Source organism: Pogona vitticeps, chromosome 3 (genome assembly GCF_051106095.1).
Source record: "Pogona vitticeps strain Pit_001003342236 chromosome 3, PviZW2.1, whole genome shotgun sequence".
In the NCBI taxonomy this organism is placed as follows: Eukaryota; Metazoa; Chordata; class Lepidosauria; order Squamata; family Agamidae; genus Pogona; species Pogona vitticeps.
This window is the reverse complement of record NC_135785.1, coordinates 248,282,951-248,295,284: the sequence shown is the minus strand read 5'-3', so window position 1 is coordinate 248,295,284 and position 12,334 is coordinate 248,282,951. Positions and strand designations below refer to the sequence as shown.

Below are 12,334 nucleotides of genomic sequence, written 5' to 3'. Positions count from 1 at the left end.
TGTTAGAGTAGATGGATCACATCAATGAAACAGATGTAAGTACAGTATTGACTTATGAAACTTTCATTGATTCCATGCCATCCCATGCAGGTCTTGTAACAATCATGCACCCTTTCAAAAAGCATATGGTGGATAAGAGCACAACATTACAGCTAGTTGGCTTAGCATCTGTTTTAGATAAAATCAGAGAAGTTTTAATAGAGATAACAAGTAGCAAGCTTGTAGAAGGTAACCTTAGCTAAGAAAGAATCATTATGGCTTCTGCAAAGCTAAGACCTTTCTTACTGCTGTGTCTGAGGTCATTCAGTGTCAACAAACAAGGAGCCAAAGGTGATCCAGTATACATGACTTGCTATCTTGTCTCCTTCCCAGTGGCTTTGCCAGAATTATGCTATATCTCCATAACTCTGTGACTAGAGATGAGTGCAGATTGCCAGTTTGGTAGTTTGTCCTGGTTTGTCTACTGGTTCAACAGGTGTTCCGCTGTTGAGTGCTCCACCCCCTCTGGCAGCTCCTTGGGTTCTAGGACTCACCTCCTGTGGGTGCTGACTTTGAGTGGGCCCCCCCACTGGCAGAGGTGGGGCTTGAAAGCACTGAACACCTGCTTAGCTGGAAATTGAACTGGGATGAACTGCTAAACTACGATTCATGCCCATCGCTATCTGTGACACAAAAAGCCCAGTTTTCAACATGGAATTCTGAACAAAATCCACAGACGGATACAGCTAATCTTTCTATTTGGGTTTTCAACTTTGGTCTGAGGGCAAACCTCACCACCCCTAGAGGGATCCAGAGGTGAAATTAGGGCTTTTAAAATCCCAAACCTGGTTCCTTTTAAAAACTGGGGTGTTTTCCTGTGATCTTGGGGCCAGTGCCAGCTGGGACAGCATTAAAGAGGGATGAGATATATTCATGGAGGGTAAGGCTATCAATGGCTGCTAATCAAGATGGCTGCATATCACTTCCAGAATCAGAGACTACACACTTCTATGTATCAGCTACCAGGGAATATGACATGAAGGACTTCCCTGGGCAACAGGCTGGCTGCTACAGAAATAGAGAACTGGATGTCTTCTTATGTTCTTAAGATGCTGCCAGAAACATTAGCAGGGGATGAAGCAAAATGGAGAATAATGTGCAATCCACCCAAGAAGTGGACAAGTTGGTTTGCAGCAGTACCTTCAGGCAGCTTCCATTAGATGACATCTATGTTAATCTTGAGAAGAAAAGGTAGGGCTGGCCTGGTAAAGGTAAAGGTTCCCCTTGACAATTTTTATCCAGTCGTGTTCGACTCTAGGGGGCGGTGCTCATCCCCGTTTCCAAGCCATAGAGCTGGCGTTTTGTCCGAAGACAATCTTTCGTGGTCACATGGCCAGTGTGACTTAGACACGGAACGCTGTTACCTTCCCACCGAGGTGGTCCCTATTGATCTACTTGCATTTGCATGCTTTCGAACCGCTAGGTTGGCGGGAGCTGGGACAAGCGACGGGTGCTCACTCCGTCACGTGGATTCGATCTTACGACTGCTTGGTCTTCTGACCCTGCAGCACAGGCTTCTGCGGTTTATCCCACAGCGCCACCACATCCCCAGGTCTGGCCAAGCAAGGGTCAAATCATACATTACAACAAATTGTTATTGCCTCCTTTCAAACAGTTGTTTGGGAAACTAGATAGGCACACCAAGACCTGCTATCTGGCAGTTGCTCGATTACAAGACAAAAGCAAGCTGGTTTAGCAAACGTGTATTGAGGCAAGCTCATGTTAGAAAAAAAAATGCACTGTCTTTACATCTGAGGAGGAAAATGTTTCTACGTAGATGTGGAACAGCCTGCCAAATGAGTCCCAGGTAAACCAAACAAAATGGAATCAGTAACATAATTTCGCAGGAGGTCCAACAGGGAAAATGTCCACCAAAAAAATCCGCCAAAGAAATCTAATCTAATCTAATCGCTAATGATGGAGAATGGAAAAAAACTGATCACATGAGAAGTCTATTTAAATACTTTCAGTTTGAAAAAAGTTGAAGCCCTCAGTGGCCGAGGAAAAAACACTGCATTGGCAGCAAAAATGCTGAACTGGACTGATTCAAACTGGCTTTTGTGCCTTGTGAACTTTTTTGTTGTTTAGCCATAAAGTCATGACCCCATGACTCTTTGTGACTCCATGGACCAGAGCACGCCAGGCCCTCCTGTCTTCCACTGCCTCCCGGAGTTGGGTCAAATTCATGTTGGTAGATTTGATGACACTGCCCAAGCATCTCATCCTCTGTCGTCCCCTTCTCCTCTTGCCTTCACACTTTCCCAACATCAGGGGCTTTTCCAGGGAGTCTTCTCATGAGATGGCGACAGTACTGGAGCCTCAGCTTCAGGATCTGTCCTTCAATTGAGCATTCAGGGTTGATTTCCTTCAAAATGGATAGGTTTGTTCTCCTTGCAGCCCAGGGGACTCTCAAGAGCTTCCTCCAGCACCACAATTCAAAAGCATCAATTCTTTGGCGGTCAGCCTTCTTTATGGGCCAGCTCTCACTTCCATACATCACTACAGGAAAAACCATAGCTTTGACTATGCGGACTTTTGTTGGCAAGGTGATGTCTCTGCTTTTTAAGATGCTGTTGAGGTTTGTCGTCGCTTTCCTTCCAAGAAGAAGGCGTCTTTTAATTTTGTGGCTGCTGTTATCATGTGCAGTGATCAGGGAGACCAAGAAAGTAAAATCTGCAAATTCAACCATTTTACACCCGCAGTGTTTAGTGTTTTGTCACAGTCTTTTTATTCATTTCAAACCCCCAAATACTATGCATTCATATCTACTTATGATACCACACAGCAACAACTTAGCAATGGTAATCTTCCAAACAGGCTATGCAATACAGAAGTAGCACCAAAATTCTCTAATGCAGCTACACACCAGTCCAGGCACAATGTAGGTTACCCATTAGCCTGCAGCATCATCAGATTTCTTAAGCTGTTCTCAACCTAGTTTATAATTCTTTATGCAACATATCTTGACTTAAATGAAAAAAGATTTCTTTATACGGAACAATACTTACAAAATATTGCAGCTGGCCTAGTACAATTTCTTTTGTGCCCAATAGTCAGGCCATACAACCACACAAGATTGTAAGATTGTTTATTTTCCAGAATATTTCAAATCCCAGACAAATGATTTAATAGGCAGTGTTCCCTGAGAGTGATCATCATGGTGTGTGCACGCATGTACATGTGTTCATGTGCAGTTTCTCTGTAATTTTATCCAGTTTATTGTGTTTTTCTCTCTCAAAATGTACCAGAAAAAGTAGTTTCTTAATTAAGACTGAGACAAGTAGGTCAAAGCATGGATGGCCTTCCTTTATGTATCCCATTTCTGCATTTGAATATCACATGGATCCATAGTTTTGAGAATGCATCATTTTATGCCCAGGGCTTGCTCGCTCCCCCTTCTTCTCCTCTTCAAAGAGATTGCCAGAATGACTTTGGGCAGTTCTGTTTCCAGATTAGATCAACCAGGGCTTTTTGTATCAATTCCAAATGTGTGTGTGTGTGTGTGTGTGTGTGGTGTGTGTGTGTGTGTTAATCCTCACTAACAATAGTTTGTTTGAAATAACTGAATGTCAAACTATGGGTTAGGAATATAAAGCTGGCTTGTTTAAGTGATCAATAGTTTCATTATTCACATTTTAGAGATTAGATATCATACTAATTGGTAGTTAATTGGAATCTGGAACAAATGATACACAACTGTTCCTTGTAGTTGCTTTAAATGTGAAAAAGGAAAGCACATGATGTTTAAACATGGGTTTTCGAAGGCTTTCACGGCCTGGATCTGATGGTTGTTGTGGGTTTTTTGGGTTTTTTGGCCATGTTCTGAAGGTTGTTCTTCCTGACATTTCACCAGTCTCTGTGGCCGGTTTCTTCAGAGGACTGGAGTAGGAACTCTGTCCATGCTCTGTTGCTGTTTGTTGGATAGTATTTATAGCTGTGGGAATGGCTTTTTGTCTTTTTTCAGGAGATAGGGTGATCACTGTGTTTTTGTTGTGACAAGGGGGGGGAGATTATATGTTACTGTGATTGATGGGTGTCTTTAGTGGTCTTTTTTGTGCAATGATCCCTGGTCCTTGTGGCTGGGTAGAGTTCCTTGACCTTTTACAGGCTGTATTTTTCAATATTGGGAGTTCTGTTGATGTTTATGAATTTCAATGGCTTCCCTGTGCAGTCTAACATAGCAGTTGCTGGTGTTGTCCAGTACCTCAGTATTTTGAAATAGAATTTCATGTCCAGCTTGTTTTAGGGCATGTTCAGATACTGCTGATTTTTCTGGTTGTTTTAGTCTGCAGTGTCTCTCATGTTCTTTGATTCTGGTGTGAATGCTGCATTTTGTGGTTCCAATATATACCTGTCCACAACTTCACAGTATCTGGTATACTCCTGCAGTGGTGAGGGGGTCCCTTTTTGTCCTTTGTTGACTAACATTTGTTGTATTTTTGTGGTGGGTCTGAATGCTGTTTGTAGGTTGTGTTTTTTCAAAAGTTTCCCCATGCGATCTGTGACCCCTTTGATATATGGCAGAAATACTTTATTTGTGGGTGGCTGTTTTTCTTCTTCAGTTTGGTGTTGTTTTCTTGGTTTGATGGCTCTTTTGATTTCATTCTTGGAATAGCCATTCACCTGTAGGGCCCAATTCAGATGGTTGAGTTCGGTGCTAAGAAATTGAGCTTCACAGTTCCCATTTGCACGGATTTAAACATGGGTTGTTTGTGAGCATTATCCTGGTCCATTTGATCAGTAACAGTCCTACCTCAGGCTATAAGGGCTGACATGAAGGTCTGCCCGTGGAGTATACAAGGAAATTGAGCTTTCATGCAATCTGGTAAATTGGAACTTTGTTTACTAACTCAAGAGCTGCAGCATAGCTTCCTTGTTCCTCTGACACGAACTCACTAGGACGAAAATGTGAAGGATTTCCTTGTAAGCCATGGTTTATATCCTCAGCTGGAGATGAAAGACTGTGTGAAGAAGAAACACTTTCTGCATTCGGAAGCTCAAAATATAGATTTTCTGTTAGGAAGGACCTCACCTTTAATTACTCAGTGGTCAGTTTTCTAAGAATACCTGTGGGCAAACATGGCAGAAAGGAGACCTTTGGTAACCCATCTTCTCACTGTAGATACTTCCTGGTTCAGGGAGAGACAATGGCATTGTAGCTTTTATTTGTCCAGGAACTCAACTTGCATTGTGTACACACTTACCCTCCTTCCAATCCATAGTACAGTTGGGCAAGCATCTTTCTAGGGAAGCAAACTGATGTCAGAAGGAAGTTGCTGTCATCTAAATTATTAGGAAAGACCTGCAACATGCAGATGTGGGATAGACTTGGGTATTAAGTGCTGTAGTCAGAATTGGCTCACTGGCGGAGTTGTAAGGGCAGAGAGTGCATTGCCCCAAAGTGACTAACTGAGACACCCCCTGGATTAAAGGTTGCTGTTGGCCATAATACAACTCTCCAGCTTGCAACCCTTTATTTGGGGGACATGCCTCAGAATCTCTCACTTAGTTTTATCCATACTGGCAATGGGAGTTGTAATCCTAAACATAACATATCTAAGCTCTCGACTAGTCACACTGTTAATATAATCTTCTAGGGGTTCTACAGTGAGCCCTCTGAATTCTAGGAGGTAATAATGAATGCAGCTGGCTGTCCAATTACGGTTCAATGCTCTTGGTCTGTTTGTCTTACAATGTTTTGACTTATTTGATTTTATTACTGTACCCTCTATTGTTTATTGTTTATTTTCATCATCATATTACTGTATTTGTTTTCATTTGATTGTTAACCGCCCAGCATGAGCTGGGTGGTATAAAAGTTAAACAAACAAACAAACAAACAAATAAACAAATATTTAATGCCTGTGGACATGGCCCTCATTGGCTCATGTCTAAATGTGTGAACAGACCTACTCTGAAGGAGACCAAAATATTTGAAATTTTGTCAATAACAATTGCTGTTTGCAAACTCAGACCATCCCTGAACATTGTGTCACTGGTAAATGAAAATAGGTTTCTTTTCTCTTTTCTGTACTGTGGACTGTAGCCGCAGGCCCCCACTCTTGTCTGATCTAAACGAAGACCGCTTTGAGAAGCAAAGCTTTAAACTTCTCTCCTGCACCCTCCCACACAATCATCTGGATTAGGCCCCTGGCACAGGAAATTTATGATCTGGAAAAAAAAAACCCTCACCACTCAAAAGTAGAACAACACAGTTAGGGCCCCATATCATTTGGCTGTCAGGGAAAACGTAGTGAGACTAAAATCTGTAGCAAAATAAAAGAAATCTAAAATGCAGAAAAGAGATAACGTTAGGGAATTATAAATGTTTTAATGTTAATTATTGAAAAGGAAAAAATATAAAAAGGCCAAATTTAAAAGTAAATTGTAAATATTATTTCAATATCTGAACTATCTAAACATGTTTAATCAAAATTAAATATCAATATTAACTTGTCACCTGTATGTCAATGTACTTTTTTTCCATTTAGGTTCTCCCGGGAAAAGGCGATAGTTTGCCACATCAGGGACGCCACACCGAGGTCTTCTTATTACATCCATGGTGCTAAAGTCCAGTTTCCCAGTGACAGGCAAGCCAAAGAAGGCTTGCATTTGTTGAACCTTCTTTATCATGGAATTACCGCCACTTGTCATTTCTCCAATCTGGGGGCCTCCTTTCGACGTGTAATACTTGTCAAGGTATTCCTGAAAGCAGAGAGGGGTGTAAGGAAACCAGGTGGTGTATTTTGAGAAGCGCACCAGCAAAACCCAACTTTTTCTGGCAGTTGCTTCCCGAAACTTCTAACCTGATTATGGAAGTCCTTGTAAATGACTAGACAGGGACTACTGATTGTCAACAGACTGACGGTCACAATAGGATGAGTTTCAGATCTGTTTCCATGACCAGAGAAATCCACAAAATCCATTTTTCTGCTACCTTAGTGGTTCCCAACCTTGGGTCCCCAGATGTTCTTGGACTGCAAATCCCTGAAGCCTTTACCACTAGCTGTGCTGGCGAAAGCTTCTGGGAGTTACAGTCCAAGAACACCTGGGGGCCCAAGGTTGGGAATCCCTTGGCAAAATTCCTCTCCTGAAGCCCTTTTTTTTAAAAAAAGGGGGTGAATTGACTGCAGATTGAAGGCTTCTGAATGGAGGCTGTTTGTGGGTATGAACTGCTAAAGGGAAGGATCAAGCTCCTTGCCTAGTACAAACTGCTACGAGAAGATAAATCATGCTTTCAAGAGTAAAAGGAGTGGGCAGTCAAGGGGAAAAACTACTGAACAAAGCGAGATAAGGGGAACATCCTGGAGATGATAGGAAAAAACACACGGATAATGTTAGGGCAAACCCCCTTAGTTCAAGGAGAACAAATGCTCCATCTTGAAACTTTGGAAGACTTCTCTGTGCCTGCCTGTTCCTTCATAAGAAAGAGAGTTCAGTGCCTGCCATAAAACACTTCTTGTAATGTTATTCCGCCATAGCGCATTTATTCTTTCTTCTGTGCACTTTCCCTTTTATGCCAATTGTTCCCACTCATACTGGTTCCCTCTCTACTACAAACTTTTCTGAAGCCCGTAGGATACAGTAGCACACTTTCCCCTACTTCCTTAACTAGTTCCATACCAATATTGGCAAGGTTGCCATCTGACCGGGACAGCAGAACAACAGTTTAGATCCTCACTGTGAAAGGTCCATAAACACCACAGGCCCAGCTTACCAATCATTGAAGTTAGTGAGCAAAATTCAGTTGAGGATTTACACCAGTGTAAGTGTAATAGCATAAACTGCAGCAGCAAATTGCCCCTAATTAATAAGTTTCTGTATGCATTCCAGGTCGTGTATCAAGTGTGATCAAGAATGTGGCAACAACTAATTTGCTAGGGACAAAAAACTGCCATGATTTATGCAGTTATACCTAGTCTGGTGTAAATCCTCCACAGGATTCTGGCTTTCGCAATAATAATATATATTACAATATAAAGGACCCACCTGGAGTCCATGACATCTGGAGTCTAAAATTACTTAACTGCATTGCTGAATTTTGATTTAAGCTTTAGAATGCCCCATAGGAAACACCCTTCGATTAAAGGTAAGCTCTAATAAGACCAAGAAAGTACTGTTTCCAAGTTGTCTCCTCAATGCTGCAGCCTAATTCTAGTCACCTTTCAGCTGGAGACTTGGTCTTGTTGAAGTCATTAGTGCTCCCTTCTAAGCAAGTCCACGTAGAATTGCAATACAGCATATCCCATTGAAGTATTCAAACCATCACCAACCTGAGCAAGATAGAGGTCTCTCCAGTTGGATGTATGAGGCAATGCAAAAAGAGCAGGGGCTGAAGCTGAGTACTTCAGAGAAAGCACCAGAAGTACAGGTGGACAAAACAAAGGAAGATGCTCCATTTCTTCCCAAGAGCAGCTTGGAAAGAGCAGCCAGAAGGACCCTTTACATCTTTTATAGAGGAAAGCTAGTTTGGGAGCTAAGAAACAAGGTGACTCATGTCTCAGAAGGTAATTACACAGCTCCAGGTCTTGATGAAGGGGTAACACACCAGTACTTAGATAGAGGAAAAGGTGGATTCTACCTAACTTATAAAAATATCTCCAGCAAGGAAGAAATGCTGTAGAATTTCAGTGAAGTTCCACTTGTAGAATAGCTTACCCAGAGTTACTAAAAGTTACATTTTGGATTGCACTAGGTATGCTGGGCTTTGGGAAGTTATAGTCCAAAAAAGTAAAACTTCCTCACTCTATATGTTATAGATCTTTGAGTGGAAGAGAACATTAAGCAATGGGATTTTTAAATATTGATATTAATAAAGCATTTGGCCATTTTGTTACTGCTTTACTGTCTTATCACCTTTTTTGTATCTTCTGGTTTTGAGCATTGTCATGTTATTAGCTGTATTGGGATTTGATGGACATAAAAAGCAGTATAAAAGTATGGTGAATAAAATGAATGGATGGATAGAGGGATGGATGGAATATTGCACTCTCTTTTGGATTGTGACCCTTGTCTTTAGGGGCTACTTTAGAAAAGGATGCTAACGCAAGACAACAATGCTAATAGGACGTAAATTGTGTGAACTTCATTTTCAGTTTCTATAAAAGGTTTCAATATTGTGCATCAAAATTTGAACAGATTCAGGGCCAAATTTATATTTTTAAACTGCATTTCACATGTTTGATGTAATGTGTTTGAATTGCAATAATCTTGCTCAGCTTGTTGGATCTTGCATCCTTCAATTTCGTTAGTTTATTTCAAATATTTAGATGCTAGAATCTCAGATTTTGGTCCGAGAGTCCTTCTCATGTTTGAGAATTCACTACAGCATTTTATAGTTTCTGAATCTGAAGTACTGAAATGGTCTCACTGGCTGAGGCAAAATAAAATTCCAGCCATTTTGCAACCCCCATGGCAATTAAGATCTACAATGAAGGTTTCACTCCAGGTAACATGCATGAAATAAGATATTTTAACTGTGGAGGCTGAAAAAGCAGAATTTGTATTTAATCTGGAAATAATTTGTCTAGATACAGTTCATCAGACATCCAAGAAAAAAATCTGACAAATGGGGGTTATTTCCAGAGTTAGAATTCACCTATTATTTGCTTTAATTACTAGATTATGTTACTGATATAACAGTTTTCATAAAACTATTTCTCCTTCCAATTTACTATATGGCACACCTTCACTAACATAAGAATGCTTCCCCTTTTTGCATAAAATTCAATATCCTTCCACTTTTAAAACAGTAATGTAGCAGTGATCATATGATGGCCTGGCTTCACATCTGAGTCCCAGTGAATGCCTGGTGAGAAGATGATCAGGGAGAACATTGGGTGGGATTAAGATTTAGCAGTGGTTAAGAACCAATCCACTAACATCAAAGGAAGTTGTGATTAGTTTAGGACTAAGTACAGTATATGATGATAACTTGGGGGGGGGGGAAGTTCTCTATGATTTTCAAATCTCACCTTGCTGAGACTCTCCGCCAAGATGCTCCAATACACCAGTAAGATTTTGTGGCTTCCTGTCCCTGGTCTGTTCCTCTTCTTTCATCTTTTGTTTTTATCAGTTGCTGTGTGCAGGGAAGTGTGGAATGCTGGACAGGAACTGCAATAAGTTTACTCGGCATTCTCTTCTTTCCAGATAAATCCTACACAGGAAAAATGCCACTCTGCGCAGGAATTGTCATAATCTTATCCAGTTTGGCTTGGTGGTTCTTCCAGAAAAAAAGACCACAAAACTTTCCTGGTGTAGAAAAATCTTTTTGCAGAAGAAAATATGGATTCCTCCTCCTTCCTTTGTTTCTTGCTGAGCATCAAAGGTTGCAAGACTCGCATTCCCACTTTAAGATAGATGAGTCTAAATGCAATATAATATTACTGGAGGAGAACAAGACACTAGTAGAATTCTACTGGTTTTCCCAAGTTGGGAAAGTGGCAGTACATTTTTTTTTGTTTTCTCCCCACATGCTACCACCTATGCAAGCAGGTGCACAGTGGGTTCCATAAATGGTTGTCCCAACTGATTGTTCAACTGGTGACACAACCAGTTCTGCAACTGATTCTGCAGTTGAATCTGCAACTATAATTGACTGTCCAACCAGTTCTCCGACTGTGTGTACAGTTTTGCAATCAATTGTGCAGTTGATTGTCCATCAGACTCACCTGCTGTGTATAATGCAAAACCAGTCCACTAGAACTTCAGACTAGTACAATTACACAATTGGATGTCGGCCATCCATTTCGATTCGCCTACTATTTATGAGTAAATCTGGATTATACCCATTTCAATTAAATTCATTTAGTAATTATGAGCAGCTTGAATGGAAGAACACTGGGACTGTCACATCAGAATGAGATTATCTGTCCACATATTGACCTATCAGCCTTGGGGTGACTCTTTGAGAGCTCTTTTTGTTAATAATCTGTTCATAATCAATGGGAGGAAAGGACAAGTATGATATTTATTCAGGGCTTGGTTAAATGAACTGCCCATGTAAAATCTTTTCATATTGTTACAAGTTATGCATAACAATGGAGGCTGGGAAAGAATCTGGATGGATCTACAGATGACTCATGAGCATGACTTTCTTCAAATATGGCAGCCTCACAATGGATCCATCTTTGTTAGGTGGAATCATATGCCTATGATATTCACTTGAAAGCTGTTTCCTAATCACAAAAGAGATAATTTATAAGATGAATGACTGCCTCTCTGAGTGAAGCAATCATATATCTCAAGAAGTAGAAAGGTCATGCTAGAATATCCATGAAATGCCAAGGTAGAATAAACCTAGCTTTAGAGTGCCCGAATTCTTTGTTGTTTTGCTGGAACAGACTAACATGGCTATTCTTTTGTAAATGAGTCATTTATGTGTCATTGTTCCTACACCTGTCTTTAGGCAGACATTCCAATTTATCTCCTTTCATTTATTCAATAGTGCTCAAATAACCCTTGTACTGGGGTGAATGCTTGTGTCCGAAGACAAACTCCTTTTAGTCTTAATTATCCTGCATTTGCCAACTTGTATTCTGAAAAGTCTTCATTAACAACTATGCAATTATAGCCTGCATTGGGTCAATATGCAAAATCAGAGAAAAAGGTGTATACTGGATGTATTGGCAGGGTATCAGTGTTGTTCCAATGTATCTGTCTACTAAATTATATGGTACTTGGGCATATGAATCAGCCTTTTCTCTAGGCGAAGCTGCCTTTTCTCTGAAATATTTCCAATTATGTTGGATGAAACTATATTTTAGACATTTCTGGGTGGGACGCCAGAACCCAGTAGAAGGGTGGGGAAAATTGCTACCTCCTCCTTCTACTTCCAAGGTGGAAATAAAGGTGAGAACATGACTGTTTGGTACCACATTTATGAGGTGTTCCAACTGCTTAAAAATGAAGCCTTCAAGTTGGACTCAGAAATGAGGTCCTTGTGCTTGGCTTTTGGGGTATCTGAGTTGCCAGATTGGGGAGTGGGTGGGTAGGGTTTGCCATGTTTACCAGAATGTGGTGGAATATTCAGCTGTGTGCGTAGAAAATTATTTTTCTCCATCTACCATCCTCTACAGACTTCTTCTATATTTTCTCTGAGCTTAAGTGCAACCCTCACAAAAGTTGGGATAGAAATGGATTTTCCCAGAACAGCATGATGTTACAAGCCATACCTGTACGTAGGCATCCTTCAGTCTCGAAAGACTATGGTAGCGTGCTCTGTATGGAGGACTTGGAACACCGTCTAGTGTGGCTGAGGAGGCCAATTCGAGAGTTACAATCTCTTCCACACTGA

General features: G+C 40.9%; 1 protein-coding gene across 1 annotated transcript in view; it reads right to left on the bottom strand.

Moving 5' to 3' along the window:
- The window catches only part of MMP20 (matrix metallopeptidase 20), a 28,934-nt gene extending 16,743 nt beyond the window's left edge, over positions 1–12,191 (bottom strand). The window contains exons 1-2 of the mRNA XM_020811851.3: positions 8,313–12,191; positions 6,500–6,744 (exon numbers count right to left, since the gene is read on the bottom strand). Coding sequence (XP_020667510.3) covers positions 6,500–6,744; positions 8,313–8,438 — 371 coding nt within the window. The 5' untranslated portion in view covers positions 8,439–12,191. The remainder of the gene's footprint in view (positions 1–6,499; positions 6,745–8,312) is intronic.
- Positions 12,192–12,334: the final 143 nt, after the last annotated feature.